The sequence below is a fragment of the Nomascus leucogenys genome, chromosome X (assembly GCF_006542625.1).
Source record: "Nomascus leucogenys isolate Asia chromosome X, Asia_NLE_v1, whole genome shotgun sequence".
Taxonomy (NCBI): Eukaryota; Metazoa; Chordata; class Mammalia; order Primates; family Hylobatidae; genus Nomascus; species Nomascus leucogenys.
The window spans coordinates 43,448,618-43,470,931 of NC_044406.1; the positions used below are offsets into that span (position 1 = coordinate 43,448,618).

Here is a 22,314-nt window from a genome sequence, read left to right on the forward strand (position 1 = left end):
TGAGCCACTGTGCCCAGCCTTATTATTTTAAATTGACATAATTATACATATTTATAGGGTATACTGGGATGTTTTGGTAAATGTCTACAATCTGTAATGATCAAATCAAGATAATTAGCATATCCATCTCAAACATTTATTTCTTAGTATTGAGAACATTCAAAAATTTCTAGCTATTTGAAAATATACACTAAATTGTTGTTAATTATGGTCACCCTACAGTGCTGTAGAATGCTAGAACTTATTCCTCCTATCCAGCTGTACTTCTGTATCTGTTAACCAACCTTTGGCTACCCACTCCCCAACCCTTCCCTGCCTCTAGTAACCACTAGTCTTCTATGAGAACAACTCTACTTGTATGAGAAGAATTTTTTAAGCTTCTGCATATGAGTGAGCACATGCGGTATTTATCTTTCTGTAACTGGCTTATTTTACTTAGGATAATGTCCCCCAGGTTCATCCATTGTTGCAAATGGCAGGATTTCCTTCTTTATTTTATTTTTTTTGAGACGGAGTCTTGCTTTGTCGCCCAGGTTGCTTGGCTCACTGCAACTTCCGCCTCCCAGGTTCAAGTGATTCTCCTGCCCCAGCCTGCTGAGTAGTTGGGATTACAGGCACCTGCCACCACGCCCAGCTAATTTTTGTATTTTTAGTAGAGACGGGGTTTCACCATGTTGGCCAGACTGGTCTTGAACTCCTGACCTCAGGTGATCTGCCTGCCTTGGCCTCCCTAAGTGCTGGGACTATAGGCATGAGCCACCGCTCCTGGCCTGAATTCCTTCTTTTTAAAGGCTGAATGATATTCCATTGTATATATATGCCACATTTTCTTTATCTGTTCATCCACTGATGGAAACTGAGGTTGATTCCATAACTTGACTGTTGCAAATAATGCTGCAATAAACATGGGACTATAGATATCTCCTTGACATACTAATTTCAGATCCTTTGTATGTATACCCAGGAGTGATATTACTGGATCATATGGTGATTCTTTTTTTTTTTTTTTTTTTGAGATGGAGTCTCGCTCTGTCACTTAGGAGTATAGTGGTGTGATCTTGGCTCACTGCAACCTCTGCCTCCTGGGTTCAAGCAATTCTCCTGCCTCAGCCTCCCAAGTAGTTGGGATTACAGGCGCCCGCCACCACGCCCAGCTAATTTTTTTGTATTTTTAGTAGAGACAGAGCTTCGCCATGTTGGGCAGGCTGGTCCTGAACTCCTGACCTCAGGTGATCCACCCGCCTCGGCCTCCCAAAGTGCTGGGATCACAGGCGTTAGCCACCACACCCGGCCTCCTCTAAGCACATCTTTAGCTGCATCCCATAAATTTTCATATGTTGTATTTTCATTTTTGTTCAGTTTGAAGTATTTTCTAATTTTCTTTGAGACTTCCTCTTTGACCAATATATTATTTAGAAGAATGATGTTTAATTTTCAAGTACCTAGGGATTTTCCTGTTATCTATTACTATAAAAAAATTCATTATAGTCTAATAACATATTATACTTTGCATGATTTCAGTTCTTTTACACTTGTTAAATTTGGTTTTCTGACTCATGATATGGCCTTTCTTGGTGAATGTTCCATGTGCATTTGAAAAGAATGTATATAAAAAATTAGCCAGGCGTGGTGGCACGTGCCTGTAGTCCCAGCTACTCGGGAGGCTGAGGCAGGAGAATTGCTTGAACACAGGAGGCGGAGGTTGCAGTGAGCCAAGATCACGCCATTGATTGCACTCTAGCCTGGGTGACAGAGCGAGACTCTGTCTCAAAAAAAAAAAAAAAAAAGAGAGAGAAAAGAAAAGAATGTATATTCTGTTGTTTTATAGTGGAGTGTTTTGTATATCTCAATTGCATACAGTTGGTTGATGGTGTTTAGTTCTATATTCTTGCTGATTTTCTGTCTACTGGTTCTATCAGTTACTGAGAAAAGAGTATTGAGTATACAGTTATTATTGCAGATTTGCCTGTTTCTCCTATCAGTTGTATTAGTTTCCCTTCATATATTTTGAAGCTCTGTTGCTAGATGCATACACTTTTAGGAGTGTTATGTCTTTTTGGTGAATTAATTAATTTTTTTTTGAGATGGAGTCTTGCTCTGTCACCCAGGCTGGAGCGTAGTGCTGCAATCTTGGCTCACGGCAGCCTCCCCCTCCCAGTTTCAAGCGATTCTCCTGCCTCAGCTTCCTAAGTAGCTGGGATTACATGCGCCCACCACCATGCCCAGCTAATTTTTGTATTTTAGTAGAGACGGGGTTTTGCCATGTTGGCCAGGCTGGTCTTGAACTCCTGGCCTCAAGTGATCTGCCCACCTCGGCCTCCCAAAGTACTGGGCTTACAAGTGTGAGCCACTGTGCCCGGCCAGTGAATTTTTTTATCCTTATGTCATTCATTATCCTGGATGAGTTTTGGCTCTGAAGTCTACTTTGGCTGTTATTAAATATGGTCACTCCAGTCTTCTTTGGTTGGTATTTCAATGGTTTACTTTTTTCCAATCCTACCTGTATTATTATATTTGAAGTATGTTGTGTTTTTTTGTTTGTTTGTTTGTTTGTTTTTTTAGCAGGATCTCCCTCTCTAACCCAGGCTGGAGTGCAGTGGCATGATCTCGGCTCACTGTAGCCTTGACCTCCCGGGTTTAAGTGATCCTCCTACCTCAACCTCCCAAGTAGCTGGGCCCGCAGGCACACACCACCACGACTGGCTAATTTTTTGTAGAGATGGGGTTTTGCCATGTCTCCCAGGCTGGTCTTGAACTCCTGAGCTCAGGTGATTCGCCTACCTCGACCTCCCAAAGTGCTGGGATTACAGGCATCAGCCACCGTGCCTGGCCAGTATATTCTTTTAGACAGCATGTAGCTGGGTATATTAGTCTGTGCGGGCTGCCATAACAAAGTACCACAGATTGGGTGGGTTAAACAACAGAAATTAATTTTCTCACAGTTCCAGAAGCTGGGAAGTCCCAGATTAAGGTACTGACTGATTTGGTTTTAGCCTCGGGCACTCTTTCTGGCTTGCAGATGGCCACCTTGTTGCTGTGTCCTCACAAGACCTTTCCTCTGCTCACACACACAGAGAGCAAGCTCTGATGTCCATTTCTCTTATATGTACGCCAGTTCTGCTGGGTTAGGGCCCCACCCTTATGACCTCATTTAACCTTAATTGCCTTTATAAAGGCCCAGTCTCTAAATAGAGTCACATTGCAGGTTGGGGCTTCAATGTATGAATTTGTGGGGTGGGAGTACAATTCAGTCCATAACAGTTGGGTAATATTTTTTTAATCCATTTTGAAAACTTCTTCCTTTTAATTGGTACATTCAGTCCATTGACATTTAATGTAATTATTGATACTCTTGGATTTAGGTATTTACCACTTTATTATTTGTTTTCTGGTTTTTCTCCCTTTTTATTCCTCTGTTTCTCATTTTCTGCCTTCTTTTGGGTTATTTGAACATTTTCTTGGATTACATTTTTATTTGTCTATTGTGTTTTTAAACTATATCTATTTACAGAGTTACATAGTTTTTTTTTTGGTGGTTGCCCTGCAAATTACCATATATATTTAAGTTTACACAACATGCTTAGCATCAATATTTTACCTCTTTAAATGGAGTGTGTGAACCTTACCATCTTATAAGTCCCTTTTCCCTTTCCCCTTTATGTTTTTGTTGTCTTATGTATTAATATTACTTTCACATACATTGAAAATTCTACCAGAAAATGTTATTTCTCTTCCAACTGTCAAATGTATTTTAAAGAACTCAAGGATAATCTATTCTATTTACCTAGATTTTTACCACTTTGATGTTCTTCCTTCATTGTTCACAGTCTTAAATTTTCTTCTGATATCAATTGCCTGTTATGAAGAACTGCCTTTGGCAGTCGTTTCAGAGCAAGTCTGCTGGCAGCATAGTCTTGGTTTTCCTTCCTTGAGAATGTCTTCTTTCACCTTCATTTCTGAAGGAGATTTTTACTGCATATAGATTTTTCAGTGGACTGTTGTTTTCTTTTGGAACTTTCACAATGCTGTTCCACTTCTTCTGCATGCCCTGGTTTCTCATGAGAAATCCACAGTCATTTAAATAGTTGTTCTCCTGTAAATAATATGTTGTTTTTCACTTGTCCTTAGCTTTCAGCAGTTTGGTGATGATGTGTCTGAATGTGGATTTCTTTGGGGTTATCCTGTTTTGGACTTGCTGAGCCTCTTGAACATACAGATTTTTGTCTTTTGCCGAATTTGGGGAAGTGTTCAGGAATTATTTCTTCCAGATTTTTTCTGTACTATCCTCTTTCTCCTCTCCTTCTGGAACTCTGATGGCATGAATTTTGAACCTTTTGGTATTGTCCCACAGGTCCCAGAATCTGTTCATGTTTCTGCAGTGTTTTTTCTATTTTTGGGATTAGGTAATTTTTACTGGTTTACCTTGAAGTTTACTTGCTCTTTTCTCTGATATCTCTGTTGTGTTGGGTCCATCAATTGGGGATTTATTTCAGTTATTATCTTTTTCAGTTTCAAAATTTTCATTTGGTTCTTTTTTTTTTAGTTTTGAGACAGCATCTCGCTATGTTGCCCAGGCTGGAGTACAGTAGTGCGATCTCAGCTCACAGCAACCTCTGCCTCCTGGGTTCAAGCGATTCTTCTGCCTCAGTCTCCCAAGTAGCTGGGACTACAGGCGCATGCCACCACGCCTGGCTAATTTTTGTATTTTTAGTAAAAACGAGGTTTCCACATATTGGCCAGCCTGGTCTTGAACTCCTGACCTCATGATCCTCCCATCTCAGCCTCCCAAAGTGCTGGGATTGCAGGCGTGAGCTGCCACACCCGGCTGGTTCTTCTTTGTATCTTCTGTTTCTTTGGTGAAACTTTCTATTTTTTTGTTGGTTCCCAGAGTGTTTGCCCTTACTTCTTGGGGTGTTTTTATAATAGCTACTTTAAATACTTTCTCAAATAATTCCAACGTCTGTGTAATCTCAGTGATGGTGTCTGTTGATTGTTTTCTGTCATGTGAGTTGAGATTTGATTGGTTCTTTGTGTACCATGTAATTTTGGATCCTGTCCTGGACATTTTGAAGATGATGTTATAAGTTGGGGTTATGTTTAAATCCTGAGGAGAAAGTTGATGTTTTTGTTTGTGATAGGCAGTCAGCCTGGTTGAGTTCAGCCTGCAAGTTCTCATCAACCTTTTGTGGTTTGTGGTTTCAATGTCAGTTCAGTTTTCAAACCTATGCAGTGCCATTCAGACCTGTCCTGTCTGTGTGCGACCCTGTGGCCATTCTGGGACCTAGGCAGGCAGTGGTTTGTCCCTTAGTTCAGTTCTCAAAGTGTTCGCTTTTCTGTTTAGGATTGGATCCATCCATGCACAGCTTGAGGATGAGCCCGGGAGTGGATAAATGATTTTATGGGGTGAGCTCCTCCTCTCCATGATTTCCTGTGTACTTTTTGGTTCTCTGTGGCCCTCCTTGTCCGTCCTCCTGACAGAAAACTGAGACTCCACTTACTGCGCTATGCTGCACACTTCCCCCAACTGTGCCCGGTTCTTTTTACCACTCCAAGCCAGATCCAGAGGGCTGCTTCTTGAGCTCTCCCTCTCTGCATCTCAGTGCTCTCTTCTTGGTTTGATAATGCCTTGATCCTGGGCCAGGAGATACCAGATAATAAGTGGCAAACTCACAGTCCATTTAGTGGTACTTTAAATTCTGATGTTTTCCCATAATCTACCTGCTCCTTTTTTTTTTTTTTTAACTTTTCAGAGGCATCAAACTGCTAGTTCATGCATTCTGTCCAAGTTTTGTCTTGTTTTGTTTGAGATGGAGTCTCGCTGTGTTGCCTAGGCTGGAGTGCAGTGGCGTAGTCTTGGTTCACTGCAACCTCCGCCTCCCAGGTTCAAGCGATTCTCCTACCTCAGCCTCCCAAGTAGCTAGGATTACAGGTGCCTGCCACCACACCTGACTAATTTTTGTATTTTTAGTACAGACAAGGTTTCACCATGTTGGGCAGGCTGGTCTCTAAGTCCTGACCTCAGGTGATCTGCCCGCCTCAGCCACCCAAAGTGCTGGGAATACAGGTGTGAGCCACCACGCCTGGCCTTTGTCCAAGTTCTATACTTGTATTCAGTGGGAAAGACAGGGTAGAATGTGCTGCCTCCACCTTCCTTGTGCCATCCTGCACTGCCCATGGGACCAAGATCTTGGGTATGTGCCTGCGTGCTCCAGCTGCCTAGCACCAGCCAGAAGGCACTGTACCAAACCTGTCTGCCATCTCAGCTGCTTTTTACCACCATCACTGTGGGCCTTTGACAAACCATAGTTGCCATACTGCTGAACTGCCAGGCAGATTCTGCAAGCAGTTCGAAGGTTGACTGTGCGCTCACATATCTTTTTATTGTAGTTTCATTGTGGGATTTTTTTTCTCTTCTGCTGGTCTTTTTTTTTTTTTTTTTTGAGATGGAGTCTTACTCTGTTGCCAGGCTGGAGTACAGTGGCACGATCTTGGCTCACTGCAACTTCCGCCTCCTGGGTTCAAGTGATTCTACTGCCTCAGCCTCCCGAGTAGCTGGGACTACAGGCGCACACCACCACACCCAGCTAATTTTTTTGTACTTTTAGTAGAGATGGGGTTTCACCATGTTGGCCAGGATGGTCTCGATCTCTTGACCTTGTGATCTGCCCGCCTCAGCTTCCCAAAGTGCTGGGATTACAGGCATGAGCCACCGCGCCCGGCCTCTTCTGCTGGTCTTGTAAAAGAAATGGAACTCTTTCTCATTGCAGATGGAACAGTTGCACACAAACCACTCAGGAATCTAAAACAGATGTGAATATAAAAAGGCACGATTGGCCAGGCACAGTGGCTCACGCCTATAATCCCAGCACTTTGGGAGGCCGAGGCAGGTGGATCACCTGAGGTCAGGAGTTCAAGACCAGCCTGGCCAACATGGTGAAACCCTGTCTCTACTAAGAATACAAAAATTAGGTAGGTGTGGTGGCAGGTGCCTGTAATTTCAGCTACTCAGGAGGCTGAGGCAGGAGAATCGCTTGAACCCAGGAGGCGGAGGTTGCAGTGCACAGAGATCGCACCACCGCATTCCAGCCTGGGCAACAGAGCGAGACTCCATCTTACACACAAAAAAAAGTATGATTGGTTAAATCACCCTCTGGAGAGAAGGGGACTCATCTTCACAGTTTGCTAAATGTCCCTGGGGAAGTTTGTCTCTCATTCTTTCTCTTTCCACCCCTTCCTCTGATTCCCTTTCTCCTCCCTATGTATTTATATCGAATTGGTCATTTTTCTGCTCTGTTGTTCCTGGTTCTTTCTTGGTGCTTTGAGATTCATTATTTTATCACTTCCCTTGTGTTAGAAGAACTTCCTTTAGGCATTTTCTTAAGAGTAGGTCTGCCAGAGACAAATTCTTTCAGTTTTCCTTCACCTGAGAATGTCTTAATTTCCACTTCATTCCTGAAGGATAACTTTGCCAGATATAGAATTGGTGGTAGACAGTCCCTTTTTGTTAGCACTTGAAAAATATTATGCCACTTTTTTCTAGCCTCCATGGTTTTTGTTGAGAAATCCGCTATCATTCAAATTTTTTGTTGTTGTTGTTGTTGTTTTGTTTTGATTTTTTACTTATAGGTAATGCATTGTTTTTCTGTGGTTGCTTTCCAAATTTTTTCTGTTTCTGTAGTTTTCAGAAGCTTAATTTTGCCATGTCTTGGCATGAATTATGGATTTGGTCAGCTTCTTGAATTTGTAGGTTTATGTCTTTTGCCAAATTTGGGAAGTTTTCAGGTATTATTTCTTCAAATACTCTTGTTACCGCCTTCTGTTTCTCCTCATCTCCTTCTGGAATGGCAATGATATGAATTTGGATCTTCTGTTATAGTCCCATGTATCCCTGAGATTCTATTCATTTTTTTTTTCAGTTTTCTTTTTCTTGTTTTTCAGATTGAGTAAATTCTATTGATCTTTTCTCAGGTTCACTAATTCTGTCCTTTGTCATCGCCACTAAACTATTGACCTCATTCAGTGAGTTTATTTGCTTGTTGTATTTTTTAGTTCTATAATCTCCATTTTGTTCTCTGTTTTATAACTTCTGTTTCTTTGCTGAGATTTTGTTTTTATCTCAGAAGAACTTGTAATCATGGGAGCATTTTTGTGTTGGTTGCTTTAAATCTTTGTAAATTGTTACTGGGCTGAATTGTGTCCTCCTCAAATTCCTATATAGGTACCAGAATTAGTGCAGAACCTTCAAGTTAAGGGCTCATTCCCACAAGACTACCTCCACTTCAGATGCCAGCCACGAGTGGGGTGCCCAGGCTACCTGTGTTTCTGCCTGGTCGACTACAAATTCAGAGATTCTCATGTACCCTTCAGGTTCAGTAATTTGTTAGAACAACTCACAGAACTCAGGAAAGCACTTATGATTATTAGTTTATTATGATGGATACAACTCAGGAACAATCAAATGGAAGAGTTCTACAGAGCAAGGCATGGGAGGGTACAGAGTTTCCTTCCGTGCCTTCTCTGGGTGTGCTGCCCTTCCAACACAGTGTGTTCACTGAACCAGAAGCTCCCTAACCCTGCCATTGAGAGGTTTCTATGGCAGTTCCATAACATGGGCATGATTGATTAAATCATTGGGCATTGGTGATTAACTTAGTCTGTAGCCCCTGTCCCCTCTCTAGAGGTCTGGGCGTGGGCCTGAAAGTTCTAACCTTCTAATAATGTGCTTGGCTTTAAATTCTAACCTCATCCTGGTGGGGCTCCAGGGAATGTGGTTGTGGGTGTTTACAAATGTGCCTTTCAGAGAATTCTTCTTTATTCCCGTGAGCAGCTTAGTGCCTGTGTCTGACCCATGACCAGGTGTCCCTCTCCCAGGAAACCTGTTTATTCTGGCAGACACCCTTGTGGCTCTTGTCTGATCTGGGTCAAGCTTATTCCTACCAAGATAGCCACTCTCTAGGAGAGCCGTGACTGGGAGAGAAGTTAGGTTTGGGTGTTTGGGGTAGGTGAGACACAGAGGAGGCAACTCGACAGAACACGGAAAGTCAAGGAGGTAGCACATTCCTTACAGGTCCAGACGGAAGAGGGCAGCACACCTCACAGGGCCAACGGGACACAGAGAGCTGACCATGACACATGTGCTCAGCCAGCGAGTGGGGACAGAGAGGGGCACGGGGGGACAGACCTGTGGGGTGAAGCCTTTTCATGGAGAGTTTTAACTGATGGGTTTAGAGCAAGCAGGCTCAAGTTCCATGGAGTCACGCTGTGACTGGAAGGTGGTCACTGCAGCATATCTGTGCAGTCCATGTGGGGTGTGGGGATCAGAGGGGCGAGTCAAGTGGGTTGTGTCTAGCTGTCCCCTAGGGAGGTGGTCACCAGTAGGTGGTTGTATAAGGCTGATATCTGAGTCGACCATGTTTAGGAACAGGGAGGAGGTAGAGGACTGGAGACTGTCAAGGGTGACTGAGTCCTGCTTCTTGTACAAGAAAGTCCAGCTTACATTCAAAGTGGATACCAAAGCAACATAAAATTCCAGGAATTCACTACACAGGGGATAAACAGTGCTTCTTTGGCTGGGTGCCTGTTGTGTCCAGATTTTCCGCTGCTGCATCTGTATGGTGTCTGTTCTCTGGGTGAGAGAGCTGATTCTTTGGCCAGCAGGGATGAAGAGCATTTCCTGGCTGGGTGCTTGTTGTGTGGGGATCCCCCTGCCATCCTACCTGACTGCCAGGTGTCTTGAAGTGGAGAGGGAGTGTCTAGATAGGGGAAGGAAGTCTCAGGCTTAGTGGAGAAGAAGCACTTCCGGTGGCTGCTTATTGTCAGCAAGACTCCAGATTAATCTCCTTCGCTGGTGTCACAGGCTTGTCTGGTGTTGTTGGAAGGACTCCTGCTGATTTGGGGGAAGACAGAGACTACCTAGGCTGTGTTCTGTTGCTAGGTTGGGGGTTTAGAGACACAGGCCTGGGTCGCCTTCCGTTGTTGGGGTGGGGGGATCATAAGATGTCCTGCCACTGTTTAAGTCCTTGGGTCCCTAACCTGTGTGCTTTCCACTTTCCTCCTTTCAGAGTCCTCTTTTGGTTGTCTCTTGCATCACTTTCAGGGTTTATAGTTGTACTTAGTGGGGAAGAGCAGGGAAAGAGGAGTCTCTGCCATCATGTCAGGACTAGAAGTCTACCATTTCTATCTAATCCATTTATTTGAAACAAGGAAGGCTTGTAAGTATACAGTTTGCCACCTCGTGGTTTTCACTCAGTGTGGTAATTTAACAAATACTCATCAAATGAGTAACCAAAGTGTGGTCACCTTTTCCTTCTTAACAGTTGCAGAAGATTATTGTATTAGTCATTTCAGGCTGCCATTACAAAATACCAGAGATTGGGTGGTTTAAACAACAGAAATCTGTGTTCTCACAGCTATGGAGGCTGGAAGTCCAGGATCAAGGCACGAGTAGGGTTGGCTTCTGGTGAGGCTGCTCTTCCTGGCTTGCTGAGGGCTGTCTTCTTGCTGTGGCCTCACATGGCCTTTCTTCTTTGGGTGCAGGGAGAGAGAGAGGGAGCTCTGGTGTCTTTTTCTCTTCTTATAAGGACACCAGTCCTCTTGGATGAGGAACCTACCCTTATGGCCTTATTTAACCTTAATTACCTCCTTAAAGGCTCTCCCTCTACATATAGTCATGTTGGGGGTTAGGACTTCAACATATGAATTTTGGGGGGGACATAATTCAACCCATAACAATTATAATTCAAGCATAAACCATCATTTTTCTTATATTTGTTCCCTTATTGATAGAATTTTGGGTTGCTTCCACTTTTGTTTTATCACAGAGTTAGGAAGGGAATGAATGTACATGTCTGTATTCTTGTGGAGACATTTCTGTAGGACAGATTCCTATAACTGGAATTTCTGAAATGAAGAAATTGTTTTAATTTTTAAGAGGACTTGCCAAATTATCTTCTAAAAAGGCTTAACAAGGTCATGCTGTCACCAAGAGTGCAACAGAATGCTTGTTTCTGAATATTGTCCCCACAAGCATATATTATCAGTGTTTTTATACCTTGCCAATTATATAATTGATGGATGATTGCTCATTTTCATTTATTTATTAATGAGGTTGACCAAATTCACACATGTGCTAGCCATTTCCTGTAGAGAAGTTGCGAGAATAGTTCAATGAATAAATATATAGCTTTCATCTAGATTCACCAATTTTTGACCTTTTCCCACATTTATTTTTACTTTATTTCTATATGTATATGTGTATGTGTGTGTCTGCATAAACACATATGTATGCATTTATTTTGGGGGTGACAGTTTGATAGTTAATGGCAGACACAATAGCATAATGACAGCTTACTCCTGCTAGCCGCTTCAGATAGTCTTTATGTTAGTCATCACTGTGCAGACCCTAATGGGGCTGTATGTTGAGCCCTGTGTAGCCCAGTACCTTTCCATTAATTTTTTAGTGAGAAGCCCATCAGTCTCTTAGAGACCCCATTATTGAGTAACCAGACCCAGATTTTTGGAGGAAGGCTCTTGCCCAGATTATTTAGGGGAGGGTGCCTGATTTGTATTTTTATTGATATTGTAGATATCAACAAAAATATATTAGTAGACGTTGGTGATTAATTTTTGTTATTTCATCAGTAGCTGTTTTTTTTAATGCCTGAGAATTTGTCAGGTATGATTTGGATTTTGTTGTGGACTAGTTGACCTGACCTCCTGATGAAGGCTACTCTGGCTCAATAATCAGCAGGAGTGGCATGAACAAACCTAGAAATTTGAATTAATGATCATCATTCTCCAATGAAGGTGCCTGGCCTAGGAATACAGATATTTGTAAGAGTGGGGCTGGCCAGTCTCTTTAGAGACTATAACGTCTTGGCTATATATTCCAAGTCTGATGTGGGGGCAGATTTCTCCTACAAAGCCTGACAGCTGAAGTCTTTGTAATTGTCATTGGTCAGGCCTTAATAATTAAAAATCACACATAGAGTTTTAGCCAGGAGCTGGACTCCTCAATTTCTTAAGAGCAAGGACATTCTCCTATATCATTAAATTACACTGAACAGACTCAGAAAGTTAACATTGATATAATACTATTATGCAGTGTATATTCTTTATATTTTAATCTGGAAGACTTCCTCAGCATTTCTTTGTTTTTCATGTCTGTGACATTTTTAAAGCACATAGGCCATCCGTATTGTAGAATGTCCCTCACTCTAGGTTTGTCTGATGTTTCCTCATGGTTTGATTGAGGTCATGCATTTCTGGCAGGAAAAAAATGTAAGTGATGTGTCCTTGTATCACATCAGGGGCATATGATGTCAATTTGCCTTTTTTTTTTTCTTTTTTGAGACGAAGTCTCACTCTGTTGCCTAGGCTGGAGTGCAGTGGCGCCATCTCAGCTCACTGCAACCTCCACCTCCCGGATTCAGGAGATTCTTGTGCCTTAGCCTCCCAAGTAACTGGGATTACAGGTGTGCACCACTGTGCCTGGCTAATTTTTGTATTTTTAGTAGAGATGGGGTTTCACTATGTTGGCCAGGCTGGTCTTGAACTCCTGGCCTCAAGTGATCTGCCCATCTCGGTCTCCCAAAGTGCTGGGATTACAGGTGTGAGCCACCACACCCAGCCCAACTTGTCTCATTTTTTATGATATTAACTTTGATCACTTGTTTCTCTCACTAGCCACGTTTCTCTGCCATAACATTACTATTTTTCCTTTGTAATTAATAACTAATTTGTGGATGATACTTTGAGGCTACATAATTGTCCCATTCTTCATCAAACTTTTCACCGATTAGTATTATTATCCATTGATTAATCTTGCCTGAATCAGTTATTGTGATGGGTGCCAAATGACAATTTTCTCTTATTATTTCTTCTGTATTTATTGTCATTTTACTATGAAGCAGACCTTCTTTATCTCCTTTATTTATTTATAATCTGGAATAGAAAATTTTTATTTTTATGCGTTTTTATTTTAGTCAGTGAATATTACTGTCATTATTTATTTCGATGCTCAGTTGTCCCTGAGTTGGCCAGTGAGAGTCCCTTTAAGCTGGCTTTTGTGTCGTTTTGAGACATCCCTATAATTTTCTGAACATTTTCTTTAGAAAAAAAAAGTTATAAAGAAAAGTGGTTTATTTGGCTCACAGTCCTGCAAGCTGTACAAGAAGCATGACACCAGCATCTGCATCTGGTGAGGCCTCAGGAAGCTTCTACTCATGGCAGAAGGCAAAGAGGGAACAGGTATGTCACATGGCAAGAGTGGGAGTAAGAGTGGGGGAGGGAGGCACCAGACTCTTTAACAACCAGATCTCATCTGAACAAATAGAGTGAAAAGTCACTCATCACCAAAGGAGTGACACCAAGCCATTCATGAGGGATCCATCCCCATTACCCAAGCACCTCCCACCATGCCTTCCCTTTAACACTGGGGATCACATTTTTTTTTTTTTTTTGAGACAATCTTTCACTCTGTTGCCCAGGCTGGAGTGCAGTGGCATGATCTCAGCTCACTGCAACCTCCGCTTCCTGAGTTCAAGCAATTCTCATGCCTCAGCCTCCCGAGTAGCTGGGATTACAGGCATGCGCCACCACTGCCAGCTAATTTTTGTATTTTTAGTAGAGATGGGGTTTCACCATGTTGGCCAGGCTAGTCTCGAACTCCTGACCCCAAATCATCCACCCACCTCAGCCTCCCAAAGTGCTGGGATTACAGGCGTGAGTCACCACACCCAGCCAGGATCACATTTTAACATAAGATTTGGAGGGAGAGATAGCCAAACTATATCAGTCCTGAAAGTGGAATTTTAAGGCTTTGGTAGGTTTGGTCCGTTTCTGAGCTCTGAGCATTTTCTTATTTTCTGGCACAAGATGTTCCGGCCTTCATCTTTAACTTTACTTGCCCTGGAATCAGCCATTTCTCCAAGGAGCTCTGGTTCCTCTTAATGGATAATTATATTTAGAAACCAAAATCTGGGTGCTAGCTGTGCTCATTGCTGCTGGGGCATGTTACTTCTAGGCCCTTTCGGTGAACAGAGATGTGTGTATGTACATATATATCTACATCTGTGTGTCTACATCTATATGTGTACACACATACACCACACACACACACACATACATACATACTTTGAGTTCATACAGCATCCTGGGAATCTTAGTCATCCCGTGTTGCATATTCGCATCTCCCTTCTTTAACAGTGAGAGCATTGGTTCCTAGCATCAATAATTCACTCATTTGTTCAGTCTACAATATACAGAAAGTAGAGTCAGAATTGCTGCACCCACATCACTGTGGAAAACCAACCTACTGAATATAATACACAATTTGTTTGTATGCCTTTTATCTTTAGACTAAGTATAGTGTCAGGATCTCAACCTCTGCTTTCTTATTGTTTCCATTTATTTGTCTGGTTGACCATTACCTATCCCTTTACTTTTAGCCTTCTCGAATCACTTTGTTTTAGTTGTATTTTTTGCATACAACATACAGCTGGATCTTGCTTGTGAGTCAATCTGGAGATCTTTTAATAAGCCTTCTTAAGGCCTAATAATATTAATTGATTTGGCTGGTATGTTTGGTCTAAACTCTGACATGTTGTTTTATTTTATAATCATTATGTATATTAAGTTGCAATGACTTCTGTATTAGTCAAGGTTCTCTAGAGGGACAGAACTGATAGGATAGACGAATATATGAGGGGGATTTTATTAAGGAGTATTGACGCACACGATCACAAGATGAAGTCCCACAGTAGGTTTTCTGCAAGCTGAGGAGCAAGGAAGCTGGTCTGAGTCCCAAAACCTCAAAAATAGGGAAGACGACAGTGCAGTCTTCATTCTGTGGCCGAAGGCCCTGGCAAACCACTGGTATACGTCTAAAAGTCCAAAAGCTGAAGAACTTGGAGTCTAATGTTTGAGGGCAGGAAGCATCTAGTATGGGAGAAAGATGAAGGCCGGAAGACTCAGAAAGTCAGCTCCTCCCACCTTCTTCTGCCTGCTTTATTCTAGCTGCCCTGGCAGCTGATTAGATGGTACCCACCCAGACTGAGGGTGGGTCTGCCTTTCCCATTCCATTGACTCAAATGTTAATCTCCTCTGGCAACACCCTCACAGACACACCCAGGAACAATACTTTGCATCCTTCAATCCAATCAAGTTGACACTCAATATTAACCATTATAAGTCTACCCCTTGTCAACTTAAAACTGTACACATCTCCTGAAATCACACATACACATAAATCTTCAAGTAAAGACAATAATAAGGTCATAATTATGCCTAACATAATACAGCTATCCCTCCTACAACTGGAAGCACACTAATTCTTAACCTAAATGCTGTTACATAAAGTTAACAACACTTCAGTGCTGATATGAAGTCAATAAATCTTATGTCACGTGATAAAGGAAAAAGGAAATAACATGAAGATATTTTCTTAATAAAGGTGTAAACATGCACAGACTTTTTTTTTATTATTATTATTATTATACTTTAGGTTTTAGGGTATATGTGCACAATGTGCAGGTTTGTTACATACGTATCCATGTGCCATGTTGGTTTGCTGCACCCATTAACCAAAGATGTTCTTTGAAACCAACGAGAATGAAGACACAACATACCAGAATCTCTGGGACACATTCAAAGCAGTGTGCAGAGGGAAATTTATAGCACTAAATGCCCACAAGACAAAGCAGGAAAGATCCAAAATTGACACCCTAACATCACAATTAAAAGAGCTAGAAAAGCAAGAGCAAACACATTCAAAAGCTAGCAGAAGGCTAGAAATAACTAAAATCAGAGCAGAACTGAAAGAAATAGAGACACAAAAAACCCTTCAAAAAATTAATGAATCCAGGAGCTGGTTTTTTTAAAAGATCAACAAAATTGATAGACTGCTAGCAAGACTAATAAAGAAGAAAAGAGAGAAGAATCAAATAGATGCAATAAAAAATGAAAAAGGGGATATCACCACTGATCCCACAGAAATACAATCTACCATCACAGAATACTACAAACACCTCATCAAAGACCAAAAGTAGATAAAACCACAAAGATGGGGAAAAAACAGAGCAGAAAAACTGGAAACTCTAAAAAGCAGAGCACCTCTCCTCCAAAGGAACGCAGTTCCTCACCAGCAACGGAACAAAGCTGGACGGAGAATGACTTTGATGAGTTGAGAGAAGAAGGCTTCAGACGATCAAACTACTCCGAGCTACGGGAGGAAATTCAAAACAATGGCAAAGAAGTTAAAAACTTTGAAAAAAAATTAGACGAATGGATAACTAGAATAACCAATGCAGAGAAGGGCTTACAGGAGCTGATGGAGCTGAAAGCCAAGTTTTGAGAACTACGCGAAGATTGCAGAAGCCTCAGTAGCTGATGCGATCAACTGAAAGAAAGGGTATCAGTGATGGAAGATGAAATGAATGAAATGAAGCGAGAAGGGAAGTTTAGAGAAAAAAGAATAAAAAGAAACGAACAAAGCCTCCAAGAAATGTGGGACTATGTGAAAAGCACAGACATATTTTTTAACAAAATAAGGAGGAAATCCTCATGACAATTACAGTCCTCGTTTCTGCAGCTGCTCATGTGGTCATAGCTGATATTGATAACTACCTTCTTCTACTATCCATTCTGTATTCCCCTTGCCTTCAGCAAACACCTCAGTGGGTTGTGGTGTTTTACCCAGTAGAGTGACCCAAACCTTCATTCCTGAAGAGTCTGGGCCATTTGTAATCCTGCCTGGATTGGGTTGGTGTAGTTTCCCACGGACCTTAATCACAGGGCATGGTAATACTAAGAGACGCCCTAAGGGATCTCCTGTATTCCACACATACTCTTCTTTACCTCCGTTGTGGAGTATCAGACTGATTTCATCTTGATAGTGTGGGTCAGTCACCCCAGCCAACACTATAACTCTCTTTGTAGCCTGTTGACTTACAGGTAGGAGGAGCCCAAAGTAACCAGGTGGCAGTCTTAACTTCCAGTTTAATGGAATCATTGTTGTGTCTCCTGGTGGCAGCATTCCTCCCTCTGAAACTAAGATCTCTAGACCGGCAGAACATAATGTTGCAGGAACAGGAAGCAAAAATTTTGCTAGTGGGTCACTAGGGGTGATGGTGAATGGTGCCACTTCCACTTCCACACCTTGATTCAACTTAAGGGTTCTCAGTATACACTCAGGTTTAATAATTTGGTAGAATGACTCATATAACTCAGAAAAGTACATACTTATGATTACAGTTGTATTATAGCAAAAGGGTACAAGTAGAATCAACCAAAGGGAGAGATGCATAGGGTGAGGTCTCAGAGGGTCCCAGCCATGAAGCATCTGTTGTTCACTTTCATGTCACCCTCCCAGCACATTGAGATGTGACAATATGCACAGTATTGCTGACCAGGGAAGTACTATTGTTGACAAGGAAAATATAGATGTATTTTCAGTCTTTGTAGTTTTTATTTCCCAGAAATGTAATATATAAATGTAATCATGCAGTATGCAGCCTTTGAGTCTGGCTTCTTTCACTTAGCGTAATACATCTGAGGTTCATCCATGTTGTTGCATAAATCATTAGTTCTCTCATTTTTATTGCCAAGTGGTATTACATTGTATGGAGGATTCCAGGTTGTTTATCCATTCACTGGTTGGAAAACCTTTGATATGTTTCTAGGTTTTGATCATTAAAAATGTAGCTGCTATATAAATGTTCATGTACAGGCTTTTGGGTTTACCTAAGTTTGCATTTCACTGAGGTAAATAAATGTGAGAGTGGGATTGCAGGGTTGTATGGTAGTATATGCTTAACTCCATAAACAACAGGAAAATCATTTTCCAAAGTAGCTGTGTGCCATTTTGCATTCCTGCTTATGACAGGAGAGGTGCAGTTGCTCTACATCCTCACCAACACTTAGTATTGTCAGTTTTTTCCCTATTCTAATAGGTGTGTAGTAGTATCTCATTGTGGTTTTAATTTATAGTTCCCTCATGCCTAATGATGTTGAGCATCTTTTTATGTGCTTATTTGCCATCTGTTTATCTCCCATGGTGAAGTATCTCTTTTGCCCACTTTGTTTTAATTTTGAAAGTTTTTTTTATATAGTCTCAATAAAAGTTATTTGCCAGATATTTGATTTGCAAATATTTTCTTCCATTCTGTGTCTTTTTAATCTCTTAACAAGTGATTTTTGAATTTTGGTGTCAATCTAAGAAATATTTGTCTAACCCAAGGTTAAAAAGTGTTTCTTCAATCTTTTTCGAGTGCACGGTGAACCTGCTTCACAACATGCAGTTCATTCATTTTCATTACTGTACAGCATTCCATTGAATGATTGTGCCACAATTTACCCATTCTACTGTTGATGGACATTTGGATTTTATCTGTGATCTAGTATTAGAAATAGTGCTGCTATGAGCATCCATATATTTGTTTTCTAGAGCACATGTGCCTGATTTTCTCTAAGATGTGTACCTAGGAGTAGAATTGCTGGGTCATGGTATATGCAAACCATTAACGTTTGTAAATAATGCCAAACTGTTACCAAAGCGATTATACCAGTTTATATTCCTGCTTATGTTATTTTAATCTGTTTAATTATAACCTTTCTTGTGGGTGTACAGTGGTGTCTCAATGTGGCTTAATTTTTCACTTACCTGATTGCTAATGGGGTTGAGTACATTATCTTATGTTCATAGATCATTTGGTTTTGCTTTTCAGTGAAGTACCTATTCACTTCTCTTATCCATTCTTTTGTGTGTGTTTCTTATTGATTTGAAGGGGTTATTTTATATATTCTAGATATGATACCTTTATTCCCCAAGAATATTGCCAGTAATTTCCCCATCTGTGGCTTGCCTTTTCATTGTAGTACTTTTGATCTTGTAACACTTGTCTTTTCCTTTATGAGGAGTGCTTTTCATGTTTTGTTATAGAATTCTTTCGCTACTCCAAAGCTTATGAAGACATTTTCCTATATTATTTTATAGACACTTAATTGGTTACCTCTCACATTAGATTTACAATTTACCTGTAGCTGATTTTTATGTGTGGCTAGAGGGGTTAAATTTCATTTTCTCCATATAGATATCTAATAACCCATCCACATCTATTGAAAAGGTCATCTTCTCCCTACTGCTTTACTGTGCCAACTTTGTTATAAATCAGGTGTCTATACATGTGTGGATTCCCTTTTTAGTTCCACTGGACTGTTTGTCTATCCTTGTGCTGATATGACATTGTCTCAAGTATTCTCTTACTTAGTTTTTTTTTTTAACTGTGATTTGTGATTCTCCCACAAAGTAGATCACTAACTTGATATGAAATAGACATCCAGTATTGAGTCATCATGATGAACCAGGAACCCAATCAAAAGTTCCCGTGCATTTTATCCTCATCATCTAGTGGTCAGCATTTTAAAATAAAAGGAATGTACCATTACAGGGGCTAGTGACATTTGAAGATGTAGCTGTGGATTTCACCCAGGAGGAGTGGCAGTACCTGAACCCACCACAGAGGACCCTGTACAGAGACGTGATGCTGGAGACCTACAGCAACTTGGTCTTTGTGGGTAAGAATGGCTTCCTTAGGTAATTTTGCTGTTTATGATTATTGCATCCAATGGAAGGCATTTCCTTTCTCAGTTCCCCCTTTTCTCTCCTGAAAAAGTGTTTGTGAGCTCAAAATGCAGGTTAAATGGTTTGACTTTACCATTATGTCAAGCAATAGATTCCTTGTGCTGCCCCCAATATGTAACTTATTCTGTCTCAGAGGCTCTGAAAGCCAAGGAGTTATCACTGTCATTTCTCATCAACAGGGCAGCAGGTTACCAAACCAAACCTCATCCTCAAGTTGGAGGTAGAAGAATGCCCGGCAGAAGGAAAAATCCCGTTCTGGAACTTTCCAGGTAAGGGGAATTTTGACCCAGGCTCTGGGGACATGAAGTTCTACCCTATTAGTCAGAGGTGAGGCCCTCTGACAGGGCTTTCAGGAATATCTTAGGAAAAGGTTCTGGCCCTTGGCACTGTTGGAGGAGAAGGGACATGAACACCTCAGACACAAAACTGACACTCCCGCTGTTCCCCATATACCAGACCACTCTCCTTAAGTTAGTGCTTACCTGCAAGTTTCTGCACAGTTCCTTTTGTCCCATATGAAAGTGTCTTTTAAATGCCACAACCCCCTGGCCTTGCCACTTTCACGACTCTCACCTGTCACTGACTTATCTAAAGCCAGGCCCACGTTAGTCACAGGCCTGGACTCTAATGCTCTAATTTCAGATTGAACAACCTGAGTCCAGTCTTCTCGTTCAGTTTAGATATTTGTCAGATTTGCTTTCCTAAAACATCTTGGTTATCTATTTTTTAAAAGTAGCTTTATTGAGATATAATTCACATATCATAAAATTCACCCTTTTAAGGTACAGAATTCAGTAGTTTTTAGTATATTCACAGAGTTGTACAACCATCACCGCTACCTAATTCTAGAACGTGTTCATCACACTGAAAAGAAGCCCCTACTCCCTAGCAGTCACTCTCATCCCTCTTCCCCTCACTCCCTGGCAACCACTGATCTATTTTGTCTCTATGGTTTTGCCTATTCTGGACATTTTATTTAAATGGAATCAGACAAAATGTGGCCTTTTATGTCTGGTTTCTTTCACTTGGCATGTTTTCAAGGTTCATCCGCATTGTACCATGTATCAGTATTTCATTCCTTTTTATGGAGGAATAAAATTCCATTGTTAGGATAGAACACATTTTGTTTGTCCATTCATCAATTGATGGAAATTTTGCTTGTTTCAACTTTTTGGTTATTATGGATAATGGTGCTGTGAACATTGATGTGCACATTTTTGTGGTGATGTATGTTTTTGTTTCTTTCAGGTAGATACATAGGATTGGAATTATACCATGTGGTGGTATAAAAGGAACTGTATGTGTAACTTTTTTTTTTTTTGAGAGACAGTCTTGCTCTATTGCCAAGGCTGGAGTGCAGTGGTGTGATCTTGGCTCACTGCAACCTCTGCCTCCTGGGTTCAAGCAATTTTCCTGCCTCAGCCTCCCAAGTAGCTGGGACTACAGGTGTGTGTCACCACACCCAGCTAAATTTTTGTATTTTTAGTAGAGTTGGGGTTTCACCGTGTTAGCCAGGATGATCTCGATCTCCTGACCTCGTGATCCACCTGCCTTGGCCTCCCAAAGTGCTGGGATTACAGGCATGAGCCACCGTGCCCTGCCCCACTGGAATAATTCTATAAAGAGAAATTGCTTCTCATCTATTATTTGGCTACCATGAGTTACATATTGTACAGAAAAGACAGGCTCAGTGATTGAGCTTTTCCATTTATTTACTAGTTTTCAAAATAATTGATTTTGTAGCATCATCCAAAGGTGACCAATAAGTTATATCTTTTTTGTGAATCATTTATGGACTTATGGGTGTATACATTTCTATGTTTTAATCCATTGTCTTATTTTCCATGTTACACATGACACTGTCTCATCTTTGGCCAGTGGAATCTCCTTTAAGTTGGCTCCTGAGTCTTTGGTAGCTTCCTTGCTTTCTGGTGTTACAACATGTCCCAGGCTCCTTTTGTATATTTCCTGCCTCTGACCTAGAATTGGCGATTTCTTCAAGGGGCCCTGGTTCTTTTTGGTGGAAAATAATGTTTTAAGCCCACGATTTAGAGGTTAGAGAATTGTTTTGAGGCCTTTTCATTGACAAAGCTAGGAACTATTATGTATACATTTTTTACAGAAAAAATATCTCATGTTCAAATTAATATTTCCAAATCAAATTTTGAGCTTAAAGGTTTTTAATTTATTAATCTTACATCTGACAGTGGTATTGTTAGTATTCTTTTTGAGACTGTTGCTTGTGTATAGCGAGTTGAATGAATTGAGGTAATCATTTTGGTGCCATTGAGAATCAAGACTTTTCAGCATGGTCATTAGGAAATGCAGCAGAAAGAATATTTACTATTATTAAGGAATCCTTTTATGTTCAGTTTTGCTTTATGATTATATAAAATAGTTACAAAAGATTTATTGGTTCTAAAGTCCAAAACAGAAAACAAGGTATATTCAGAAAAGTCCAGCTTCTTTCCCTTTCCATTCCATTCCCTTCCTTCCTTCCTTCCTTCCTCATAGGTAACCTTTATTAAAATTTAAAGGTTTATTCTTCCATCACTTTTTACAACATGAGCCTATAAGAATATATATTTATTCATTTCCTACTATGCACAGTTTTTTAAACATTTTTAAAAGTTTTAGTTGACACATAATTGTATATATTTATGGAGTATGGTGTG

General features: G+C 40.9%; 1 protein-coding gene across 6 annotated transcripts in view; it reads left to right on the forward strand.

Annotated features, from left to right (window-relative positions):
* ZNF182 (zinc finger protein 182) overlaps positions 1–22,314 on the forward strand; it is a 32,248-nt gene that overhangs the window by 4,220 nt on the left and 5,714 nt on the right. For 4 of the 6 annotated variants that reach the window (XM_012498752.2, XM_003271055.2, XM_030807264.1 and 1 more), the window contains 2 exons: positions 19,446–19,572; positions 19,819–19,908. In XM_012498752.2, the coding sequence (XP_012354206.1) occupies positions 19,446–19,572; positions 19,819–19,908 (217 nt within the window). Of the gene's footprint in view, positions 1–13,140; positions 13,249–18,166; positions 19,573–19,818; positions 19,909–22,314 lie in introns of those variants that run through there. The other 2 variants (XM_030807263.1, XM_030807266.1) reach the window with 2 other exon arrangements.